This window comes from Erpetoichthys calabaricus, chromosome 2, assembly GCF_900747795.2.
Source record: "Erpetoichthys calabaricus chromosome 2, fErpCal1.3, whole genome shotgun sequence".
In the NCBI taxonomy this organism is placed as follows: Eukaryota; Metazoa; Chordata; class Cladistia; order Polypteriformes; family Polypteridae; genus Erpetoichthys; species Erpetoichthys calabaricus.
Window position 1 is genome coordinate 51,243,151 of NC_041395.2, and position 26,660 is coordinate 51,269,810.

The following is a 26,660-nucleotide window of genomic DNA, read 5'->3' on the forward strand; positions in this document are numbered from 1 at the left end:
ATAAATATACTTTTATTTTTTAGCAAATGGTATTGCTTCATACTTAATACAGTTTTACAAAGGTTGTTATTTATTTGTGTTTGATAGGGGAATTAAAATACTGATTTTAACCAAGAAGAGAAAGCCTTGTTGATGCTTGGATATCTGAATTATCCAGGACTATTCTGAGTTGATAAACATGTGTTTATTAGGTGAGCCATTCTAAGGAAACATCTAATATTGTCCCATATTTTGTCCATTTCAAGTTTAGTACTTTAGGAAGCAGTTAAATCAAAACTGAAGGAACACAATACTTTAGGAAAGACTGCTTTTATTACAGATGTTAGTGTAAACATTCATATTAAATGTCTGCCCACATTATTTTTGTAATCTATAATCTGTCCGTATGAAATTTACATGTTCTTTCCTCCACGAGTTTTCTTCTGGGTAATCCAGATTTAATCCCAAATCCTTAATGACATTCAGGTTTGGTTAGTTGTCAATTTTGAATTGCCCTCTTGTGGGTTTGCACAAGTGGGACCTGTGAGGGACTGGCACACTCTCCAGGGCTGTTTTCTGACTTGGACCCAATGCTGCTGCAATAGGCTCCATTCTCATGCAACCCTCAGATGGATTAAGTGGTTTTGAAAATATTATTTTATAATTATAGATTTCATAATTTCTGGCTGTTACAAACTCTTTACAGGTCTCTTTTGCAAGTATCTAGCTCCTGGCCACAGAAAGGGAACTAAGGGTGACTGGGAGAAAATGTTACCATCTGCAAGAGAATCGGGCAACGTTACATGAAACTTTTAACACTGAACTTTACAACAGTAAACTTTAACATGTCCACAGTAGGGCAGAAAGACCAGTTGAACAGAGGTAAGATAGATTTTAACATTTGGATTCAAAAATGTTTATTTTTCTTTGGATGTTTTCCTCTCATCAACTGTCAACTCACCTTAACTTTATCATTATAAAGAGCCTAGAAACCCCACAAGGCTCACAAAATATTCTATTTTTAATAAGGTTCAGATATGTGTGTGTGTCTATGTGTTCAATATACTGCATGGACTTATTCTTTTGTTATTTATTTATATATATATAAGCATATCATATCTAACATTCAACTCTATATTAGATAAAACTGATTTCTGAGTGTTTATCTAAAGTCTAGATTTTTAGTTCCTTAAGAAATACAAAGTATACAAATTATAAACATCTTGGTACCTTTATATAGAAATATTCAACTAAAAAAATATTTAATGTAAAATAAAGGTGAAGTCTCACACCAGAAAGCTACAAGAGTAAACACTGAAATGGAACATACCAAATTACATATTAAATATGCGCGTAAAATTATGGTGGAAATACCTACAAACAGAATACCAAGATGACATAAGAAAATGGTAAAAATGTGGAAGTGACAAAAACTACTAAATACTGCAATAAGAAGTGAAAAGAAAAAGGCAAACAGTGGTGGTAACTACAGTGTATGATGAGAAAGAACCACTAGAGAAAATGTAAGTTATTTTATTTATGTAGTGTATAACAAAGTTTGAACAATAACAGATGGATCAAGAAGTGCTAGTATAAATATTGTGACATGAAGGAGATTCTGTAGAGATGGCAAGTTTATATTTAGTCACTATTAGGCAAACAAACAGTTCAAGATGGAAAGGAAAAAGAAATAGGAAAAGGACAAGAGATATGAAAACTATAAAGAAAAAGCAACTAATGATACACAGGTATGCAACAACAAAGTCAAATTTAATTATTATTTTACATTAATTTTAGTAGTTTACAGAAGAAAGAACTTCAGACAGTTTAAGTTTAGTCTGAAAAAGACATTCGTAGGTGGAATATGGACAGAAGATTTCAACAGACTATTATTATAAACAATATTAAAGATGAAAGCAAAAGCAACGGGGTGTAAGGCATATTAAGCCATTATTCTGATATCACATGGGTTAAAGGTCTTACAGCAAGTGCAAGCTGAGAGAATTAAAATAAAGGTGGTAAATAATGAAAAGTACCAGTTGGCATTTCATGGGGAGTATGATACTAAAGATACAAAACACTTGTTGCTATTGCATTAAGGAAGATGCCTTTAGTATGGGAATAAGTTTGCTTCATCATATTAAAAACATTGATGAATATTTCACGTCATGAAAAAGAAGGCTACCTTAAAAAATGAATCAAAGAGAACTGAGGAGACAATAGGTTAGGACAAAGAACATACAGTATGTCAAAATGGACAAGGAAATATTATAGAATGCCAAAATGGAAGGAGTGTGAGTAAATGATGTTCTAAGACCACTTAACTACTTGACTGATTTAGCGGGCAATGATAAGTTAAGACATTTAAGATTAAAAGAATGGGAAGATGGTAGATCATGGATATATCTTTTGCTGATATCTGCTAGTACAGGCAATGGCCTGTGAGAGATCCTGATAGGAAAAACAGTTGTTGGAAATGAATATAATACAAAATAAATACAACAAAAGGGAAAATCATGAATATCAATTGGAAAAACAGGTTGAATTGGAAAGATTTTTTGTGATACATCAGCTGGTGAAGGACGTTAAGTATTTCCAGTGCCTGGAAAGCTACTTTACTTTAGACTGCAGACTTAATAAATAAAATGTGTATCACTGGCAGAAGAAACTTTCCACAACAGGAAAACAAATCCACCCTTCTGAATCCAGTTTAGGGTCAAATTGGCCAGAACCCCTACCAGCAGAATTGGTGCAAGGCAGTAAGATACAGAAGTGGGAAAGATTAGACTGCTGACAAACGAGAAACCAGGAAGATACCTCGGATTGGTAAACATATTCTTTTCACTTTAATAGCTGAATGTTATATTCACAAGTGCGACTTTTCTGGTCACATGGAAAACTCTGAAAAAGTAATACTCCCAAAGTATAAAATAACAAAGCACAACATAATAATTAAAGCTTAATACCATAGAGCACAGGTGTCGAACTCCAGTCCTTGAGGGCCGCAGTGGCTGCATGTTTTCATTCTAACCATCTTCTTCATTAGTGAGCCGTTTTTACTGCTAATTAACTTCTTTTGCTTTAGTTTTACTTAACTTGACTCAGACCCCTTAATTGTCTCTTTTTCCTTAATTAGTAGCCAAACAATAATGAGACATCAAACAAGCCACCATATGACAGAAAAAACAGAAAAATCAACAGATTTGGAAATTGCTGCTGTAGCAGAATGAGAGCAGCAACAAGCCATTGAATTAAATAATAGGCTTAATTAACAGCAAGAATCAGCTTCTCATTAAGAGAATGGTTGGAGTGAAATTGGTTGGAGTTTGAAATCCCAGTTTAGTTGGTCATCTGTTGGCTCGTTTCACGTCTCATTTCTGTTTGGCTGCCATTTAATGAAGAAACAAATCAATTCAGGGCTATTGAAATGAAGGGAAAAGGAGTTAATTAGCAGTGAAAACTACTCACTGATTAGGAAAAGGGTTAGAATGAAAACCTGTAGCCACTGCGGCCCTCCAGGCCTGGAGTTCGATACCCCTGCCATAGAGTGTCAAATAGAGGTCATCAGGTAAAAAGATTTGCAAATATAATTTTACATTTTTGGTTTTCTATTTTTTAAAGAATATACCACTTAAAATAATAATGTTAGACCATTTGGCTTCCTCAGTATGGTTTGTACCTATTTAACAAGCAGTTCTCTTAGAATGAAACCTTACAATACCTAAATAACATTGATGCCTTTTTAACACAATACCAACATTACGAATAACTGAAAACGTTTTATATTCTAGCCTAAACGTTTTTATATAACTAAAGTTCGAGATAATTTTTCTTCATAAATCATTCTGTTCATGTCTACATTTTTAAAATTACATTCGCGGGCTAAACGCTGTGAATAATTCTTAAGGTAGCTTATTTCACATTGTAAGGTGCACAGTATTATTTATTACAGATTGCCCAAACTATTTTCCATTCTAACTATGTCGAAATGTTAAATGTCTCATTCCAAAAAGAAAAGTACGAAGGAATTTAGCTGGAACTGCATAAACTCCAAGTGTAATGTCCTTCAAATTAAATCCAACCCCAAATAAATCAATCACAAAGAATGAACAAAGGTCACCACTCACCGTTTGTATCAATATTTCCGATAGGCTGATTAATTGCGTCACTGTTTTCGTATGCAGACGCCTCGGCAACGAGAACGCTTCTCTGAAGAACGGTAGCCTGGGAAGAGTAGTTTTATGTACGGCTCTGCCCTTCTCAAGTCAAACAGTGATAGCTCTTCAAAGGACTACATATCCCTAAAACGCGGCGAGCGCGACCCGCCTTATAAAGGCGGCCCTTGCGCGTGATGGACAGGTGTGTTTTTTTTTTTTCTTTGCATACCGCTAAACTTTCAGTTTTCCTGTAGTATGAGCGGACGCTTTGCTGGACAGGGTATGGGAGAGCCGAAGTGGGATAAAGCGGCAGCCTTTTTTGTTTTTGCAGGATTCGTGGACTATAAAGCTTGGGTCTTGCAGTGACTTCGGCAGTTTATAACTGGCGCTTGCGACGGTCGAGCTCCTAACTTTTTTTTTTGTGTAGATATAGTAAAATTTTAAAGTCATGTCTCCCCGGACGTACGCGCTTGCTGTTTATTTTATTTTTTTAATTTAAGTCATTAAGTAAACGGATCAACTTCGCATTGTACCCGAGTAAAAGAACTGTGTAGACCATTCTACATAGTTTTACATTGTTTGACGAATGGAGACGGAGCCGCTACTCTCGCATCAGACGCGAGCTACACTTCGGGATACATCTATCTGCTGTAGTGCCGACAGCGGCTATGGAGGGACATGCTGCTCACCCGACGAGAAGTTGCAGCGCTATTCTTCTGCGAGGACAAGCGCTGTTCAGGAAGGTGAGATTCTTCTAATGTTCGCTTAGCCGCAAGCGGATCTGTGACCTTATGGTGGAAATTCTTTAGTAGAGATTTGTCATTTCAAATACATATTGATTTCAGTCACGACAAAAGTTTCTGTAGAACATACTTGAGCTAAACCAATCATTGTTTGTGAAAATGCCTGTAATTTTTTTGCCTGTAATGCGCACCTCTGACTGCCTTATCCTGCGTGTGTGTCTTCTCCAGAGCATATGGCTTTCTTTATTTTTATTTTTTCCGGTAGTCAGTTGGTGTGCTTTGCCACTCTTGAGGCAACTCAGTCACACTAAATCTGATTCAGGGCACTCTATTAACTGAAGAGATGTATTTTTAAGTTGACAAGGATCATTTCTCGAACCTCGCACAGGACAGGAAGCAATTCTTCGTTGAAGGAAGTGTAAGGCTCGTCAATTAAGAGGTCTGTTTACTCGCTGACCCATGGGTGTGGAATGAATAAGTTAATCTTTAGAAAAGGATTACCTGTTTCATGCTATATTGACAGCTAACTTAAAATCGGTAGTTGAAAGCAATTTTAGAATATTGTGCATCTGCTTAGTCCCGTTCAGGGTCATTCGGACCTGCAGTCTATTTGGGTAGTCATGGATGCAAGGCAGGAACTAGCCCAGGACAGGGTGCAAGTTCTTCACAAGAGACGCTTCTGCTCACAATTGGACAAGTTACAGTAGTGAAGTATATTATTTAGGCCCCGAACAGGGTGCCAGTTCCCCACAGGACACACTCATTACCACATCTGGACAATTTTCTAGTTCTAAAGAAGCCAGATCAGTATGCTATTTAGGATGTGGAAGGAAAAACTACCTAGAGAAAGCAAAGAACATGGAAACTCCACTGAGACAAAATATTGTATGTGGGGTTAAGGGATTTTTTTTTTACCTTTTTAGAAACGTTTTAGAATAAGAAGAATGCATTTTGCAAGGGTTCTTTCTAAACGGGGGGGGGGGGGGGGATATATACAGTACTGTGCAAAAATTTTAGGCAGGTGTGGGAAAAAATGCTGTAAACAAAGAATGCTTTCAGAAATATAAATTGTTTATTATCAATGTACAAAATGCAAAGTGAGCGAACAAAAGAATCAAATCAATATTTGGTGTTACTACCTTTTGCCTTCAAACCAGCATAAATTCTTATAGGTACACTTGCACAAAGTCAGGGATTTTGTAGGATTATAGTCAGGTGTATGATCAACCAATTATACCAAACTGGTGCTAATGATCATCAATGTCACACGTAGGTTGAAACAGTTATTAACTGAAACAGAAACAGCTGTATAGGAGGCTTAAACTGGGTGAGGAAAAGCCAGACTCTGCTACCAAGGTGAGGTTGTGAAAGATGGTTTCATGTCATGGCAAGATTGAGAACAGCAACAAGACACGAGGTAGTTATACTGCATCAGCAAGGTCTCTCCCAGACAAAGATTTCAAAGCAGACTGCGGTTTCAAAATGTGCTGTTCAAGCTCTTTTGAAGAAGCACAAAAAAACGGGCAACGTTGAGGATCTTAGACGCAGTGGTCGGCCAAGTAAACTTAGTGCAGCAGATGAAAGACACATCAAGCTTATTACCCTTCAAAATCGGAAGATGTCCAGCAGTGCCATCAGCTCAGAACTGGCAGAAACCAGTGGGACCCAGGTACACCCATCTACTGTCCGGAGAAGTCTGGCCAGAAGTGGTCTTCATGGAAGAGTTGCAGCCAAAAAGCCATACCTCCGACATGGAAACAAGACCAAGCGACTCAAGTATGCACGAAAACATAGGAACTGGGGTGCAGAAAAATGGCAGCAGGTGCTCTGGACTGATGAGTCAAAATTTGAAATATTTGGCTGTAGCAGAAGGACGTTTGTTTGTCGAAGGGCTAGAGAGCGGTACAATAATGAGTGTCTGCAGGCAACAGTGAAGCATGGTGGAGGTTCCTTGAACGTTTGGAGCTGCATTTCTGCAAATGGAGTTGGAGATTTGGTCAGGATTAATGGTGTTCTCAATGCTTAGAAATACAGGCAGATTCATTATCCATCATGCAATACCATCAGGGAGGCGTATGATTGGCCCCAAATTTATTCTGCAGCAGGACAACGACCCCAAACATACAGCCAAAGTCATTAAGAACTATCTTCAGCATAAAGAAGAACAAGAAGTCCTGGAAGTGATGGTATGGCCCTCACAGAGCCCTGATCTCAACATCGAGTGTGTCTGGGATTACATGAAGAGACAGAAGGATGTGAGGAATCCTACATCCACAGAAGATCCGTGGTTAGTTCTCCAAGATGTTTGGAACAACCTACCAGCAGATTTCCTTCAAAAACTGTGTGCAGGTGTACCTAGAAGAACTGACGCTGTTTTGAAGGCAAAGGGTGGTCACAACAAATATATTGATTTGATTTTAGATTTTCTGTTTTGTTCATTCACTGCATTTTGTTGATTGATTGAAAATAAATGATCAACACTTCCATTATTGAAAGCATTTTTTCACACCTGCCTAAAAGTTTTGCACAGCACTGTAATATATAATTATTATTGGTGGTTGAGAGAATGCATTGATACCACGCGTTGTCGCACACACCCCACAACAAACCATCTCAGGATCCCATTTTTTTTTTTTTTTTTTTTTTTTTTTGTTCTTTATTTTGCATTATACAGTTTCTTGTATTAGGAATTTGTTAGTTTTCACATACCCCTTGGGGTCAGGGCGCAGGGTCAGCCATTGTACAGCACCCCTGGAGCAATTTCAGGTTAAGGGTCTTGCTCAAGGGCCCAGCAGAGTAGGATCTCTTTTGGCAGTGACGGGGATTCGAACCGGCAACCTTCTGGATACCAGCACAGATCATTAGCCTCCAAGCCACCACCTAATGCAGCCGTGCAACTGGTGACATCTCAGCACCACACTAGTTTGGATGGAATGGAAATTTTTTTTTTTTTTTTTTTTTTTTTTTTTTACAGTGGCTGGAGTGTCATGTTGTAAAAAGAATGGCAGTCTGTGTATCCACTTTAAAGCAGTTTAAATAATTGCAAAAGTTATTGTACATATAAAGTTGTATAATTCAAGAAGTTGTTACATCTCCCGCATAATTAAACTTGGTTATTGTAACAACATTTTTTCTGTTCTCTTTTGGCGTAGGTAGGTAAAAAGAGCCTGTTAACTATCATCACCATCTAACTCAAATGTAGCATAGCCTTTTAAACACTTTAATGCTGATGTTGCTAAAGTCTCCATGATAGAGTGGCGATGATTTAAAATATGGAGTCATCTTACACAAGATTGATCTTTCCATTTACATCCAAATCATCAGGGACTTCCTTTTATACTGTGATCATGCGCTCATTTGCACCGTGGAACTCGTCAGTTATTAATGATTGTATACTGTAGTTTAAAACTATGAATACATTAATTCATCTATGTTTTAAACCTGCTTAGATAGACCATAGTTGTGGGAAAGCTGAAACCTATTATTGTATGCATCAGGCACAAGGCAGGAACCCTGTACTGGATGTGAGCCCATTGCAGGGTGAATATGTGCAATAGAGCTAAACAAAACATTTTTTTTTTTCTTGTTTAGTCTAGTTTTTTTTTTTTTTTTGTTTTCTGATGTAGTCCTTATTAGATTGCATTCCAGATAATGTAATCACAAGTGCTTTAAAGCAGAATATAAGGAGTTTTGTTGGTTGACTGTTTCAAATATTCAAGAAAAATGGACTTATGAGGTTGTTGTGTGTTAGTTTGTTTCATATGTCCAACCACTTGTAGATGCATAATTGTTTTTAAATTGGTTAAAGTGAGTGATGTTTGGAGATGTACTGTAACTTTGCTGTATTTTGCGGCTTTGTAATAAATCATGCTCATCTCTGAAATCATTATTTCAGGTTAGAAGTACTTCATTAGTACATTCAACCATAAAATAAAATAACCATAAAATAACCACAACCCTGATTCAAACTAGTTATCTTATTTGATAACACTGCCATCATATAGTAATGGTGCTTTTGGTAAAGTGTGTTTAAGGAAGTGTAAGTATTAAGTTGTAAGGTTTAATCTTGAAAATGATGTGCATTATTTTTAAAGTCCATCAGAGTTGATTCCATTTGTAACTTTTGTTTTACTAAAAAAAAAAAAAAAAAATTTCTAGCTGTTCTGTTGGATAATGGAAACCATATGGTTTTATCAAGAAATTGTAATTCTGATTTTTGCAGTTTCAATTTGAAGGAATTTTATTACTTTTGTTTACCTTTCCAGACCATGACCTCTGTATTCAGCAAGCTGTGGTTTTCATTGAGGATGCAATTCAGGTATGGGATCAAACAGTACAGTTTTTTCATTAATTTATTTGGGTGGGTTAAGTATTAAAATTTACTGTGTAATAATCATTTTAGCATGATAAGCAAGGGGCATTAGTACTTTATGCTTATAATTGTAGGTTGTGATTTAGTTTGTCTTTGAGATTTTTACATTAAATGACATTTTACTATGGATTTTTATTTTAAAATGAGGGTATCATATAACCTATTAGTGGACATTCTCCTCTTTTAGGTGGCTATGGGATGGGAAATGAAATTGGATCTTTCGTACCTAAAGTGTTGCTCTGCAGTGTGTGTTTTTGTTTTGTTAGTAATTTTCTTTTTCAGTTCATTTTAGACAATGTGATTGAAGAGACTATACGTAGGTAAAACACTTTATCCTAAAGAGAGTCTTTGGCATACTCTTTCTCTAAATCTACAATCAGTTATTGTATCTCAAAGTTTGCAGTGACTTGCATTTTACAGCAGTAAATGGTCTAGCTTGAGGGTAAGAATACAGGTATGCCCCAGTTGCTGCTGCATACTGACAAAGGACATCTCCTTCAGTGGTAAAATAAGTTTGCACTTTAACATGCATGCAGCCTTTCCATCGGGTGGTACGGTAGTGCTTATGTAGAGGGTGAGAAAAAAACAATTCTATTTAGAAGCAATTTGCCGTCTTGTTAGTGGGTTCAGTATTTTCTAGTATAGGAAAATAAGTGGTGGTGTACTTCTCCAACATAAGCTTCAAGGTAAATTGTACTGTGTGGTTAATTTGACTCGCTTTTTATTTGCTGCTTTTTAGGTCAGTCTTAAGCCAGGCATGATAAAGGCAAGTTCCTTAAGAGCCACAGTAAATAGCAATTCATGCTTTTTACTGCTGTGCTGTGTAAAACTGATGTTTCGTGTCGCACCCATCTTTAGATCTCGAATATAACACACTGGATTAGTAGTGTGTTAAATGTGCCTTGTCCATCACTGATTATGACTAAGTTATCTTTTGCCTCATTGGCTGTGCCTAAATATTTGGGGTAATTGTGATTTCCAGTACTATTTTCACACTTTAGCTAGCCTCTGTGTTAAGATTCGTAAAACCCATAATTTAAAATGGGCATGGTATGGTAGCTGTTATAGATGACAAAATTCTGAATATGTTCTCAAGTATTAGTTTCCACAGCTCTGGTATTCAGTTGGTCTATGCAAAACTCCTTTCTGCACAGAACATTGGGATCATTAGAATCCATTTAAATACTGAACTGAGAATTTTTGGAGTTTTTCTTCATGATAAATTACACACACAGTGTCCTTCAGACAGTTGTCATTTTCTGTGTTTCAGCAAATAGTTTATTTTTGATGTAAAGCATCCTGAGGAGTGAACAATATCCTTTTGATTTCGACAGCTCTTATTTTGTTCATTTCACCAACTAACCAGTGCAAAGACCATTGCTATTGTTTTTTCCTTGATAAAAAAGGTACTATAGCCTTCTGAACAAATTTAGGTGTTTCTGTTCCTTGGTGGTTTGAATTAATTTTCAGTTATAGTAGGTATTCGATTAAATGAAGGGCTATACCAGCTTCTCAATGTTGGAAGTTTTCAATTTCCTTTTTTTTTCCCATCCAATTTTGAGGTTGTACTTTTTAGAAAATTTTTCTTATTGCATAAGTAACTAAATTCAGAGAGGCAAAAACTAAACTAAAATGCATTTTGTTAAAGAAACAGACTACAGTATAGCCAAAAATTATTTGTACGCTGAAAAAATGGCCATAAATGGAAATGTAATTGGGGACATTGGAGAACAAACTTTAAAAACTATCGAAGATATTACAATTGTGTGTTATGTAAAGAAACTTATTTTGGAAGTGTTTTCAAGTTATATAATTTATTGCCTTCAAACAATTTGTATTCCTGGCCTTTGAAGTTTTCTCAAAGTCCTGTTCAGTATGTGTTAGGCTCTGCTTTGGTAGCAATAACCACATGCAGCCTCCTGGTCGTGCTTTCAACAAGGATGTTGCAAATGACTGGATCAAGGCTCTGCCATGTGCACTGGAGTATGTCTTTCAAATTCTGTTTTTAGCTTGGTGGGTCTGCTGGGAATTTTCTTTTCATCTCATCCCAGACCAGGTGTTGAAAGATTGCCTTATCTACTGTAGCTCCTAACGTGTTCAATTACAATTTAAGATTCTTAAAGGTTTGTTTTCTGGCTTGAAGCTATAAATATGGTTACTCTTTGTACTTAAAACTTTTTCCCCCCCACACAGTATCGTTCAATTAACCACAGGGTGGACTGGAGTTCCCTGAGACTGTACCGCTGGTATTATTCCCGTGTTGTCCAATGGCAAGTTTTAATTTTTTTTTTCTTTAGTGGGTGGGGGGTGGATTTCTCAGAGGCTTTATGGTTCAACAAAATAATGCTAAAATGCTTTGCCCTGTGCTAAAAATTCTTACAGGTTCTGGTGTGGTTGGGTATGGGGGTCTGGTTGGGGCGGTCTTTCAACTGCCATGCTCATTAAGTTAACAGTTCATGAAAATTTTTATTTCAAGTTTTATTATAGGTTAACTTTCTAGTATGTCTTCTATACAGAGTGGCCAATTTCTTTTGTAGGATCTGAGGTTAAAACTTTTTTTTTGTGGAGAGCTATTAAATTTCAAGTGTGTGTTTGTGAGAGAGAGAGAGAGGAGGTTGAAGGGGGCGGGGTTTTAAGGAGTTATGAAACATCTGCCGCCTTTGTAAAAGTTCACAAATTCATAGCTTTACTAAAATATTGACAGTAGGTCTCTCTTCTGGTAGGGATGTTGAAAGTAAAAGCTCTAGTCTTAAAATGGCCGTAATTGAAAAATAAGCTTGAACCCTATTAAAGGAATATTCCACCAAAATAAAAATAGTGTAAATGTTTGTTTCCTCATATGCTTTATAGCAATCGCCTAGAAATTTTTGTTTTCATGTAGAAAATTGGTTTAAGTTTGATTCAACAATCGCTGTGACCAAAGCTGTACAACAAAAAACAATTTACATAAATTTTAGATATGTATATTTTCATATTGGAATATGCAAGTTTTTTTTTTTTTTTTTTTCCCCCCTCTCTCTCAAAGCAGTAGCGCTTCAAGAACAGACACTTAAGTACTAATTCAATTCCAACAGTCTAGTGACTGTAGCATTTTTTTTTTCTTTCTAGTATTAGTAGTACCAAGAAAGTCAGTACTGCACTTGCATGATTACAACTGTACAAATTACTTTGGAAGGCACAATGATACATTTTTTGAATAAAAACTAAATATAAAAATTGATCACAGTGGTGGTGATACAGTGCCACATCAACACAGATCGAAAACAAACTGCAGATGTCATGTCTGACTATGCATTCTGTTTCTGTAGGACAATTTCAGCATGTAAGTGCAGGAATCAATTTTTTTTAATTAAGCGTAAAGCATAAACAGGCTTACATTTTTGCCACTTGAATGCAAAATGTTACCAATCAAATGAGGTATAATTGTTTAGCGTGATTTCTTAGAGGAGATATTTCGTTATCTAGTTGACTAGATTAATTGCTTTTAAGAGTCCTACAGTCATGATAAATGAACAGAGGCTATGTGTTCATTCTGATTGTAATGAGGGGAGTGTACTTTTGTGTTTGTGAAGGTACACTTTAAGGCCCACTGCCATTTGAAAGTATGTTAAAGTAAATCTTTTACTGCGTGTGTGTATGTCATGTCAAGATTAAAAAAAAAATAACACCCATGGGGATTGCAGCAGACAAAGTACTTACAGTACATATGGCCAGAAGCACAAATGCTTCTCTCTGCTCCGTGCTCCTCCATATAGGAAATACCATAGATCTTTAGTAGCCATGTTTTTAAAACCTGATTACCCCAATCCTCCTTTTTTGCTAAAGCTGAAGATTTTAGTGTATGAACTGGTGACTATCAAACCAGGCCAAACTTAATAAAAATGATGAAATACTTATGTTAAATGTATAACCGTCATTAGTAGTCTAATACTGTTTTTATCTGAAAGCATGTGGTGTCTGTCTCCTTTGTAATTAATACAAAATCACTTATAATTTCAGAATGGTTTTTGGAATATTGGTAATAAACATTTTTTTTTTGTCTTCCTTTTAGGGGTTTAGGCATTACAATCTTTATCATCTTAGCTCTGGCTTTTATTGAAAAGCCTTCTTCTCTAACATTGACCTCTGACTTGCGCTATCGCAGTGTCCCCTGGGAGCCTCCATGTGGTGTGACGGAGAGTATTGAAGTTGTCTGCCTTCTGATTTTTGCAGCTGATGTATCTGTGAAGGTAAAAAAAGGTGTCTTTATTTTGTTGTACTTCAATAGTACACAGATACTTTGATTTAGTGGGTTGGAACTTTTTTTAAGCTTTCTTTTCTCCAAGTCTGATTTATTCTTGGAACAATATTTCCCCAAGTTTCAGTAAAGGGATTTTGTAAAATGTAAATTGTCAAAGCACACCTATTTTGCATTTAAGTTTCATATTAGCTTGTAAATGCAGTATTTCTTAAATATTTAAAGTTGACTATATAGTCAATAAATTGTTTAAACTGCCATTTTAATTTGGTATGTTTTATTCAACCCCCCTTTCTCTTCAGAGTTATCTAGTTGGTTGGGAAGAGTTCCTGAAGAACAAGTGGCTGGTGGCCTACATCTTGGTGATAGCATTTTCTTTTATGGATTGGATGGTCTCTCTTGCTCTGCTTTGCCAGGAGGTAGGATTGATTCCCAGCTTTGGTGTGACACTTAAGAAAAGCTCATCTCACAGTAGTCTTCTAATTGCTTTTTGGGTAGTTTGCTGTTACGCTGGGCGCTATGAGGTTAAAGTGTTCCTGAGGTAGACCTATGATGAGTTCATATGTGATCTGATTTTGATTGGCAGGAAAACTTAATTTCTAGCCCTCCTTCGGTTGAAGTTTTGTGTGCGTGTTCTTTTTTTCTCCCTTTTTAAATGCGGTTTTTCCTAAATATAAATACTGTGGGTAACATGGATTTTTGTTTCAGGGACTGAGAATCCGAAGAGTCCTGAGGCCATTTTTTCTCCTTCAAAACTCATCACTGATGAAGAAAACTTTGAAGTGCATTAAAAGAACTCTTCCAGAGATTGCAAGGTTGGAAAAATGCTTGGTCATCTAGAGGTCTGATTCCAGGTTTCTGTTAACGTTTGTTGACAACAGATCAGTCTGAAGTAATGTAGATGCCCAGTACTAAAGATCTGGTTTTATTTAGTTTTCTTCTGTTCTGTTTTTTCTATATTTTATTTTTTAATATATAGCTTCATTTTAACCACCAAAAAATGTTGGCTTAATCTAGGTTAACACATTCATGTTTAGTGTATTTTTTTTTATTTATCCGTCAACAAATGAAACCTAGATTAACCGGAAAATGGTGTTCTACAAAAAAATGCGAGTCTTTCACTATATTTAAAATGCAAGAATCATCTATCTAGTGTGTGTTCTGATTTCACTTGTTACTTGAGCTTGCAATATATGCTTAAGCAGATGGCTGTTTAATTTCAGAGATATTTCAGTTGCTTTAAGGTGCATAGCTTTCTTTGGCAACACTCAATGTTGAATATACTCTTCAGTTACATACGTATATATGGAAACTTAATAAATTTACATTCTCCATTACACACTTACTACACGGGCATAGTTCATACTGATTCAAAGATGTCTAAAACATACATAATAAGGGATGCCTGAAAGATTACCAAATGATTTAATGTCAATACCAGGATATAACAAAACAAGTTAAATAGCAAACATACCCTCACCCTAATTTAACAGAATTTTAAAATTCTGTTACCTGGAGCAAAAAACTTTTGTATCAAGTGCCGTTCAGTGTCTTAACTTTTGGCAAGTCTACCAGGTGGGTCAGCAGGTTTTTCTGCATAATATCACTTAGTGTTGGTGTACAAGCCTTGTATTCCATTCAGCCTTTGCCCAGAAGTGTTCGATTCTTGAAAACTATGCAAGTGATTCTTTGGACCCTGCTATTGTAGACCTTAAGATTGTTGCCCGATTGTTTGCTTGAGTTTTTTTAAATTTATTTTTCTCCCCCAAAGTACTGCTAGTTTCATATCCTACCTCTGTGTGCATGTTTCCAGTACTTTATTGTGGTAGGTTTCTGCCCAATAGCTTTTTTTTTTTTTTTTTTTTCTCCCCCCAAGCCCCCTCACCCCCCCACCCACCCCCCATATCTAGGCAGGCTTATGTTTTATCTAATGAGGTTATACTTGTTTGTTAATGAGAAACAACTTTTTAAACTGCTGCCGAATGTGTAAACTTTTTTAGGTTTGCTGGTGAAGTTTCTGTCACTAATGCAAATTGATATGTATGGTTCTGGCTACTTTGAGTTGTAACATATGGTTGATGTTTTGTCTTGTAGTGTTCTGCTTCTCTTGGGTCTCCATCTGTGTCTTTTTACCATGTTTGGGATGCTACTTTTTGTCAAAAGCAAGGTAATCAGTGTTTTTGTCAGCAAGATTTTAATAGATGGTTAATCCCAGGATGGGGGCTGTGATTTAAGACATGGCTAACATGTTAATCCTAAATTAGTTTTTTGCTGTGAAGCCTAGTTTTCCCCAAACTGAAAATAGTTGGGTGTGCAGAAAATGGAAACAAAACCAATGAAGGGTATACAGTTAAATGGTTTTTTTTTTAACATTCTTCTTAGTGTGTAAATTGCCATTAACCTGTTTTATTTTCAAATTGTCTCATTAACTAGCAAACTGTAAACACTGTCAAAAGTAGTAAATAATAATGGGGTAGAATTTTATTCTGTAGAATGTTCAAAAATTCCTTTTGTAATGGTACAGTAAACTGCATTAAGTGCATGTCAAGACCAGATTTGTTACCTGCATTTGCTTAAATTAATTTGAATGTTAACATCTTCAATGAACCTTATTTGCATCCGTCTTTTATATTAAGGTAACGGAATTTAAGCAGTGTTTTTAATAGTCAAACATCAATGTATTTGATACTATGGACTTTCAAAGCTGCAAGCAACAGACAATGACTCGATTAGTTGCAATATTTCACCTGTTCTAGCTTAGTTTTTGCAAAATCTGGAGTTTACTGGGTTATTAAATGAAGGCAGGAACAGGATTAATTGTACAGGCATAGCTAAGATGTTTTCCAGAGTCAGGGTCTCCTTTAGCAACTTGCAGTTTTTCCATGAAAAATGGCTTTTTAAAATTTAATGGCTGTTGATTGGCTTCAAACATGCTGATCCAAAATGGGATTTTTCCAAGGCAAATGCAAGTTTATTTGCCTTAGATGTTAGAGCAGTAGGAAACTAACCACTACCCATGTAGGATATAACCAAGTGATTTATTTCATTTTTCCTTCTTTGCAGAGTTCAAATTCAAATTCTGAATGGCAGATGTATTTCAAAAACCTCCCTGATTCAATTACTTCTTTGCTTGTATTACTCACCACTGCCAACAATCCAGATGGTATTAAGTTTTATCTTGCAAATGGTGGAAACATTTTGAAATCTAGGCGCTATATAAATAAAATGTATTTTTATTATTATTAAATCTAATTTGAAATGTTTATGCCTGAAAATTTGTTTTGAAGAAAAGTTGCAGATCTTTTGTATATCATTCTTTTGAATCCTCCCAATTCATTTTTAACTCACCTTAATTAATGTAGAAATACATGTGTAATCCTTAGGTTGGGCACAGTCATAAATTTGCACCAATATACTTAAGGCACATGATTGCACAGCTCTGATGCTGTGTATGACTGACAGGTGTTAATCCTTGTATAGGGTTAGACTGGTCTATTTTAAAATTAATCTTAAATCATAAACCTGCACTGTGGTAATTCATATTGATTAAATTCTGTACATCTTAAAGCAAATTTAACTTCTGATTTTATTCTCCAGAGAAATTGGTGAACTTTTTCAAATCCTTTCTCCACAGTTATGCTGCCAGCCTACTCTGAGAATCGAGCCTATTCTATTTTCTTCATCCTGTTCTCTGGTTTTGGTACGAGAAACATTTTGACAGTTATAATTTGAATTTGTATTTTCCTTTGCTTTCAACACTGAATTTCTTTCTTAGGGACCTACTTTCTAATGAACTTGTTGACAGCCGTCATATACAACCAATTTCGAGGCTATTTATTGGTAAGTTTTGATCATTCAGTCTAAGAATTGGACCATATGCAAATATTGAAAAATTTTCAAAACAGATTCAGTCTGGAAGCACAAAACAAAAAGCTGTTAAATACTTTCATCAAAACAAAGCAATCTGATTGGGCTGAAGCTCTCTGGCATGCTGAGAAAGGGGTTCTGTGGTGGCTTTCAGCTATCCATTTGAAAAGGGTCAAACATGCTTCCATCCCTGAGTGGGGAATTTTCATTGATGTAAACAAACACATATTCAATATCAAAGACTACAACATCTAGCAGTCTCTTCCTCCTAATTCACCTGTATATTTAGTAGGATGAACTTTGCATAACTATTATTTTGTCTGTTTTAATCACTCACAGCCTTACTATCTTCCACATAAGGAATTAATATTGACTATTGGTTGAGTTGGGTAATGTCTTCCCTGTCCAATACAAGATTAGATTAAACTTGTCTGACCCTGTCAGAATTCTGTTTGTGTTCTTGGAGTATTGCAGAAAATGAATAACTGCACATGCTGAATATGAAGTTACATTTTGAGGCATAAATGAGCCTTATATGACAGGTGTGCAACAGCTGTCTGTTTTAGGTTATGAAGTGGAAGTAATGTCTAGTTTATCTAGACACAAAGCCAAATGCAGCCTTTGTGAACATTTTACTGTGCGATTATACCACATTGTAAAAGCATTTCAAAAGCTGGGACAACAGAATTAAATTTAAGGTTAACCTGTATCTGACAATTTAGAGTGCAGTAGCGAGTGGTTAATTTGAGCTTGGGAGTTATGTTTCTTAAATGACTGATTCCACCATGTTTCTTTTTGCATGCTACAGTTTAATATTTTTATTTTACTTTAGATTTCTATTCAGACGTCTATCTTGAGACGTCGCCTGGGGATTAGAACAGCCTTTGAAGTACTGTGTTGCGAGAAGCAACTAGATTCGGAGATCAATAATCACATGTAAGATGGTTTTCTAAAATTACAACATCCTTATCGTATGTAAATTTTGCAAGCGTCTTCTCAAGAATATTCATTAATACCAGTTTGACCTTTGTCCTTTTTACCAAGTTACTCTTAACCTGCAAAGGAAGGATATATTTTTCATTTCTGGCTCTGTTATACAGGCATTTGTTTCTGAATCATTATAGTAGTATTGTGGTCTTTTTGGTATCTGTTTTTAGTATTTCTTGATTTTTTGGGGGGGTAATTTTTGTCATTGTAGGGAAGGTGTGAGCCCCCATCTAGTTATGAGTGTCCTTGATCAGGTTCAGATGAAATCTTACTACAAGGAAGTCATTACTCAGGTGAGTGAACAGTTCATTCACTTTTTGAAAGTGTCTTTTCCTGTAGCAAAACCTTTATAGAGGTTATAGATGCCAGCAAATGCATGATGCCTGCATCTGTGTATTTCACTGCTTGTATTCTTTAATAAAACCAATGTAAATATCCTAATGGAAAAATTATTTTAAACTTAACCAGTCCAATCGCATCAGAAAATATTGTTTATGAAGTCTTCTGTCTTCCTTACCCACTTTCCCAGGGCAGGGTCTCATTTATGTACAAAGTCACTGAGCAACTGCACTTAATCATTGGGCGTTGGGCAGGGTACTAGCCCATCAACGGGTGAACTCACACATACATACTAGTGCCAGCTTAGCCACCTAACCTTCCTGTCTTTTGAGGGAGAAATCCAGAGCACCTGGAGTGTGGACACAGGAAGAACATGCAAACTCCAGGCAGCAACTACTTAGGATGTGCACCCCAGCCTCCTTACTGTGAGCATTTAAGAATTGAAAATCCTAATGGGTTTTTCCTTTTTCTCATTACCCCTAATATCAAATCTAGAAAGTTCAGGAGTTTGGTGATTGCTTAATATCTTCATGCCAATTTCAGAAGCTTTTTGATGAACTTGACAAGGATAAAATAAAACAGGTATGTTGAGTAAGTATGTAATAATGGTTCCCATGTATGAAGAAATTTTACAACAGTTCTGCAATTACTGTAAAATGTCATATTTTGAGGGTGATGCAGTTGAGCATTATTTTTGCATCTAAGCATAAGCTGTCTGTTTACTAATGCCCAGAAACTATTTTAAACGTTGAAACTGAAAGAGTACTTGTTAGAAAACTTAACTTATGGACAACATGCAACAGACAGCATCCAGGTATGGTAATTGAACCATAATGCTAGAACTATAAAACTTCAAGACACATCAAACTATAACCTTACAAATCAAGCACAGCATAGAGTCCTAAAGCAAACTCATTACTCTTAATAGTCAAAACCAAATAGAATCTCAGTCAAGCTTAATGCGTAATCTTGTATAAAGATGAGCCGTCACACAAGCAATTTCCTGCCTTTTTAAGCAGAGTTGTAAAATGTAGTACAAATGGTCAATCATAGACAATTGTTCATTATTGGGAAGGTGTGACATTTGGCTATCAAATGGTAATGAGCCTTTTGCTGTATGTGGTTCGATATAGGTGGGATCTTTGATAAAAGCAGATTCACTCAGCTGTAACGTGCTGCTTGTGTCTTAAAGTCAAAACTGTGATCTGAATTTGGCTTGAGCTTTTATGCATAAAGATGACCTGTCACAGAAGTCATTTTGTTTCTTGTTTTGCGCACAGCTGTGATATGTAGAATTGTCACATTGGTCATTTTATATTCCTTGTTTGATGGTCTGATACTTGGCTATCCAATGCTAATGTGCCTTTTACTGCATTTTTCTTGAAGCAAGTGAGAACTTCAATAAAAGTGTATTCACTGAATTGTGATGTGCTGCTTGTTTCAGGGTATGTTTGTGCAAATAGAAAATTAATGAAAGAACAAATATAGAAACTTGTGATGTATTTGAAAGAAGACACTCATGGGTATATAAATACAATTATTGCTTTTGACTGACTTGTGGGTTTATTGCAATTTACACAAACAACTTTACAATATGGCAGTGTCCCACCAGTGTTGAACCTCATGCATGAGTGGCTATGGCTTCCAGTTCTAAGTCACAGAGCTCTGTCTCATTCGCTAGGATTGTCGCACTCTAGGACTGACCACCATGTGCTGTGACTGTCCACTACACTTATTGGTTCTTTGAGCTCTCCATTCACTATCCTAGATAATTTATGGATCATGTTGTAGTGTCCTTGTACCTTTTTAAGAATTGAGTCGAGGCATTATATATATAAATTCATCTCAATAGCACATTGAATTCCCTGAACATCTTTCATACCAAAATACTTTCCTTGTACTTTTAAAGGGAACAGATGTACATTAAGCAACAGTATGTATCAAATGTGGTGGAAATTGCCTTTTTCTTTTAAACTGGTTACAGTTGCTTCCAAGTGAAAATTATAAAAATGATAAACGGTACTTCATATAGTATTTGCATTAGGAATGGTCAAGAAAATTGTAGACTGTATACTATTGTGCAGGCATTCTGGAGAAGTGGTTGGCACTGTTCTTTAATTTGGAGCCTTCAGCTTTTTTACATGTTTTTTTTTTTTTGCCAATTTAGCAGATTCATTTTGAGACTATGATCTCAAACATTTACTCATTTTCATGTTCTGCATTCCATGTTTGCGATGCCTAATTAATCATGCCAGGCTTGTTTGTTCACAACTTAGAAAGGGTATAGGTTTACCTGTATCGGCAAGCAGAATATTCTACCATTCAAGTCTTAGCTGGTGGCTTAAGCATAGTGTATAGTATTCAGCAACTGTCTGCTATAACTAGTTTTATGTGCCTAATGTTCTTACCACCAGATTAATATGTGGGAATTCATACTGTAGCTGATTTAAATATTGACAGTGTAAATTTTATTCTCGTTTTGTTTTTAATTTAAAAAAAAAAAAAAATTGCATGTTTTTCGCACAATTACTCTTGCTTCTGTTTCATAGCACCCTGCCATGCCAGAGTACCAGAATGCATGCCTCCGAAAGCTTCAGGTCATCTTCAGTCATCGCTATTTCAATTTGTTTGGAAATGCTGTGGCTCTTATTAATGTCATCTGTATTTCTGTGAGTAAAAACTTCTTATTGTAAATATGGAAATAGTAAGTGTTGTGACTTGCAGGGGGTGTGGTTGGCATTTTAAAATACTATAGTTTTACTTTACGTGTGTGTGTGTGTATGTGTGTGTATATATGTATATATATATATATATATATATATATATATATATATATAATATAATTAGTGCTGGGCGGTATACCGGTTCATACCGAAAACCGTTTTTTTTTTATGATATGAATTTTTCTTATACTGCAACACCGGTTTAAATTGCCTAAACGACGTTTGGAACGTGGCGCAGCGGGAAACTGTTTAAATGGGGACCTTTTAAACTGCTACACCACTAAACACATTTGTTGCACTAGGGCTCTTTTTCACTGCTACACCACCAAATAGTGGGCGGTAGCATAGATATGCCGCGGGGTGAAAATGGACAAAAAGCATTCCGAAACTAAACTAAAAGTAAAGTTGAACATGTGATGAACAGAAGAACTTTTGCCGAAAAAAAGGAGTCACATCTGTCGCCTGGAGATACTTTAGTTTTAAAAGGTCAGATGTGTAAATACTGTTTCTATACTACTGGATAATACTGCAAGCCAAGTTGTACTTGTTTCTGTACTTGCTAGTGTATGTTTTTGCTTGTATTCATTCTGCGATGTGCTATCGACTCGTTCAGAGATGGGCGCAACTCTGAATGGATGGCATAATTAAACATGTATAACGAAGATATTTTTAAAGTTCTGAACACTCCGTCGGCTAAGTTAATAACTAGTTTTAATTTCACAAAGACATTTATCGTGTGGTGATTGGTAATTATCGTGTGGTTTTGATAGAGAGCAGGAATATCATGAAGTGAATGGATTCTGTGCGGTGATTGCTGCAGGCGCCTGCTCTTAGTGCGGAGGAAGTCAGTTTAAGAAGCGTAGTGATTAACGACTGGGTCGGGGAACACTTAACACAAAGTATTTGATGTGCTGCATTAACTTGTGATGGGGTTTGAGAAAATCTAGTAAATTAAACATTGATTTTAGGATGAAGTTTAGTTTACAACATTCTACTTTAATTATAAAATAAACTGAGAATAAAGTGGAAATGTCGACTTTAATCTTGACATCGACATGTTGACTAATTTTATTCTCGACATATAGTTTGTTTTTTTTCTTCCGTGTCCATATTTTTTTTTCTTCACAGTGGCCCTAATGCGCTTCCATAGGTCTATACCACAAACAGCATTATAAATGCAAGTTGCAATTTTTATTATTTATGTATATAGCTTAGCTTGAAGCAAGGTCCATATTAATGCAGTTTGCCTAAATGATGGTACAGTTGGTAAGATGCAATCACCAATATTACACTTGTTTTATTTTATTTTAATTTGGTGAATACTGTGTAATGCACGTGGGCTTGAAGCCTTGAAGTAATGGTGCAACTATCAGTAATACTATTATGTATTTTATTGTTGTTATTAATTTAAATATTATGCAGTTTAATGATGGTAAAATTGTTTAAAAAGTCACTTTAACGTGTCAGTGGACAGAGATTGTTAACATTACAAGAAAGTGTAGTTGGTTTACAAAAAATATTTACTATTTATTCCTTTTCTAAGACGTGTTCAGTGCAATCCAACTTTTGACAAACACTTCTGGATATTTTACTAAGTCTAAATGCCTCTTTGGATGGTTGAAAATATGTTGTCAAAATCCTAGTTTAAGCTTTTGCAAAATTTGTTCAATTAAAGGTTCTATATTTTGACTGCATCTGTCATGCAATGTGATTCCTTCTCTTTAGTGCCACCCCCTTGAAAACTATCACATTATGGGGCCATGCAAACCTGGATTAATACTTGTGTGCACATTAAAATGTCTTTTTGTACGATGTACAATTCTCATAACAGTCTAATAGGTTATTCTTAGCCAGTCTACTGCAGTAATTGCAGTGGAAAATGTGGTTAACATCCACTCCTGCATGGGGAAAAAAAATACCGTCTAATACCGTGAAACCGGCAGAATTTAGAAAAATACCGTGATATAGAATTTTGGTCATACCGCCCACCTCTAATATATGTGTGTGTGTGATTTTTATATATATTATAATATATATAAAATCTCTATCTCTCTCTGTCTATTTCAGGTTCTTTGTTAGTGGACCTAACATGATTCTCTGCTGGTGTCTGTTCATAAGTTGTTTGTTTAGAGGGTGGGGGGGGGTGTAGTCCAAGGAATCATTTTCAGATAACCAATACCAGGCTTTATTTTTGTTTCAGGCTGCCCTGGTAATCTTCGCGGACAAAGCTTTATCAAAAAGCGATGACTATTTCCTTTGGGTGAGAAGTGCTTACTACAGGTTTTTTATAATGCATGTTTCTTTTAACCTTTGTGTGATTTTTGTTTAATTTGTCTTTTTAATTTTAAAGGTTATCAATTGTTTCTTCATTCTGTTCTACTTGCTGGAGATGATTTTGAAGATATTTTCTCTTGGAATTAAAGGCTACTTAGCCAGCCGCAGTAATGTTTTTGATGGGCTACTGACTGTTACTCTTTTGGTAAGAGTTTGTGTGACAAATCCTACTTGTGTAGGAAGACGATTGTTGAAATGGCAGAGACTATAAATGTGCTTTTTTTTTTTTTTTTTTTTTTTTTTTTTTTTTTTTGTTTTTTCCTCCCCTCTCTCGCCTCCTGCATCCCTAATAAATTTAAATGATATGCACTAGTATATTTAATCTTTTGTTTTGAGAAAGCAGCACAATTCAATGTATTTATCATTTTTTTTTACCTCCCTTATTGTGCAAAGATGTTGCTTGCTGTCCTTTCAGTGACAGATTAGCAAATGCATAGCATGCAGTTATCAACCAAGCCGATGTTGCAAATATACATATAATTTATTAGTATTGATTTAATGTGGGTGATGTGGTGTCGCAGACGGAGTTCCTTTCACACAGTACCATTAGTTCAAGTTTGCTAGCCTAGTTGGTGTCTGTGGAGGTTGCATGTTCATGTGGACAGTGTGTGTTACTGCAGATTATGTAGCTGGATACTGTTACTATGCACCCCTAATTGTTAATGTTTATTCTTTCTTGTGTTAAATCCCACCCAGTTTTAAGCTAATAGGGAGCTGTGCAGGTTTTGCATGTTGCTTAGTAAGTGAATGATCTGAGTTGTTGCTATAAGTTTTTCATGGAAGTACTGCATTTTTACAAGCATGTACATGGTAAAATCTTTTTTTTTGTTATTGGTTATATTGGATATTGATTCTTGGGGCTGATCCTCCAATTAGCTGTGAACCATCCAATCTCGCTGAGATCGCACAGGTGGTGAACCAGCTGGGGGGGGGGGTTGAGGGGCTGCAGGGATCTGTGGTATCCAGGGTGAACTTCTCCAGGATGGTGGTAAGGCTGTCTTCCTGGCGTTGAAAGCAATCTTTGCTTCCATTTGGGAGACTGCCATCATCCCAACTGCCTGGAAAACGGGACTTGTCATCCCTATCTGGAAAGGGAAGAGGATCGCCTGGATTGCAGCAACTACAGGGGGATAACACTGCTGTCTGTGCCAGGTAAGGTCCTTGCTAGGGTCGTCCTCAATAGGATCCGTGATCACTTGCTCACCTACCAGCGACTGGAACAGTCTGGTTTTACGCCTAAGAAGTCTACCATCGACCGCATCCAGGCACTGAGGGTTCTCATGGAGCGCAAATGCGAATATCAGCAGAGTTTCTTTGTCGATTTTCCGCAAAGCGTTCAACTCCGTTGATCGAGCTGCCCTGTGGGATGTCCTGAGGATTCGTGGGATCCCCTCAAGGTTGCTGGATATCATGGCCGGCCTGTACACTAGTACTGTGAGTGCTGTGCAGAGTGGAGGCAGGACCTCTGCATTTTTCCCCAGTTTATTCTGGAGTTTGTCAGGGGTGTATTCTTCCTAGAAAGAAGAAAGGTTCACGGATCTTGACTTTGCGGACGATGCTGTGATCTTCGCGGAGTCAATGGAGGCTCTGGGGCGCTCGAGAGACTGCGCGAGGAGTCTGAGTGTCTGGGCTTGCGAGTGTCCTGGATAAAAATCAACATCCAGGCCTTTTAATGACCTCTTGGGCACAACCATCAGCAGTGTCTGTTTGTGGAGATAGTGTTGACCTTTTTGAGAGGTTTACTTACCTTGGCAGTGACATTCATGTCTCTGGTGACTCGTCCTATGAAGTCAGTAGACGGATTGGGAGAGCATGGGGGAGTCATGAGGTTGCTGGAAAAGGGGGTGTGGTGTTCTCGATCTATGCAAAAGGATGAAGGTCCAAGTCTTTAGAGTCCTGGTGCTTCTTATTTTGCTATATGGTTGCGAGACATGGAAGCTATCCAGTGACCTGAGACGAAGACTGCACTCCTTTGGTACGGTGTCTCTCCGGAAAATCCTTGGGTACCGTTGGTTTGACTTTGTGTTGAATGAGCAGTTGCTCATGGAGTTCCGAATGATGCACATTACTTTCATTGTGAGGGAGCGTCAGTTACGGCACTATGGCCATGTGGTGCGTTTCCCTGAGGGTGACCCGGCTCGTAAGATCCTCATTGTTGGGGACCTGAGTGGCTGGACCAGACCAAGGGGTCGCCCACGTAACACCTGGCTGAGGCACATAGAGTTTCATGTCCGCAGGGTCTGCCTGAGGGGTTGCAAACCGGGATCCCGAGTTGTTTCGTTGTGTAGTGGGTGCGGCAACGTGCTGTACCAGTGCATGCTCCCCAACTTGACTTGACTTTTGTTATTACTATTAAGACAGTTCAAGTAATGAGATCAACTGGTTTTTTTTTTTTTTTCCTCCCCCTCTTCAAAAATAACCCCAGAAAAACTCCATGAATAAAAAAAAAAAAAAACATGAATTTCAATAAAACTTTGCTTAAACTTACTGTAGATTATTTTTAAAAATGATTTTTTAAGTTAACTTTCATTTTGTTTGGTTGTACTAAACTGTCACATGATCGTAAATTTCTGTCTGAGAAAGTACCATTATATATTGATGGGTACTGTATGAAAGATTACACAATTTGACAACTGTAAAGAAATTAATTTTTTTTTTTTTTTTTTACTTGTCCAGTTTTATTTTTGCTTAGTAAAACTAATACATCTAACAACCTAAAACAAAGTGATGGTGATAAACTATAAACTTAAAAAAAACTTTAGAACTAGAAAAACCTTGTTTTATACACAGTTGAGTTTTATTATATAGGATCGGTCATAACTGACATAACAGAAAAGCTGCATTTATATTGAACCAGGAAATAATAACTTGATCGGCTAAAACGAATACTCCAGTCAAAAATATCTAGGTAAACCCAGAAGA

The 26,660-nt window shown here is 36.5% G+C and overlaps 1 protein-coding gene across 2 annotated transcripts in view; it reads left to right on the plus strand.

Moving 5' to 3' along the window:
* Positions 1-809: 809 nt before the first annotated feature.
* The window catches only part of tpcn2 (two pore segment channel 2), a 48,179-nt gene continuing 22,328 nt past the window's right edge, over positions 810-26,660 (plus strand). Inside the window, exons 1-16 of one of the 2 annotated variants that reach the window (XM_051923710.1) lie at positions 810-861; positions 9,145-9,197; positions 11,445-11,521; positions 13,303-13,480; positions 13,791-13,907; positions 14,197-14,303; positions 15,583-15,655; positions 16,552-16,651; positions 17,123-17,188; positions 17,264-17,328; positions 18,188-18,291; positions 18,554-18,635; positions 19,177-19,263; positions 21,231-21,350; positions 23,605-23,664; positions 23,755-23,883. In XM_051923710.1, coding sequence (XP_051779670.1) covers positions 825-861; positions 9,145-9,197; positions 11,445-11,521; positions 13,303-13,480; positions 13,791-13,907; positions 14,197-14,303; positions 15,583-15,655; positions 16,552-16,651; positions 17,123-17,188; positions 17,264-17,328; positions 18,188-18,291; positions 18,554-18,635; positions 19,177-19,263; positions 21,231-21,350; positions 23,605-23,664; positions 23,755-23,883 — 1,455 coding nt within the window. In that variant the 5' untranslated portion in view covers positions 810-824. Of the gene's footprint in view, positions 862-4,339; positions 4,880-9,144; positions 9,198-11,444; positions 11,522-13,302; positions 13,481-13,790; positions 13,908-14,196; positions 14,304-15,582; positions 15,656-16,551; positions 16,652-17,122; positions 17,189-17,263; positions 17,329-18,187; positions 18,292-18,553; positions 18,636-19,176; positions 19,264-21,230; positions 21,351-23,604; positions 23,665-23,754; positions 23,884-26,660 lie in introns of those variants that run through there. The other variant, XM_028793793.2, reaches the window with a different exon arrangement.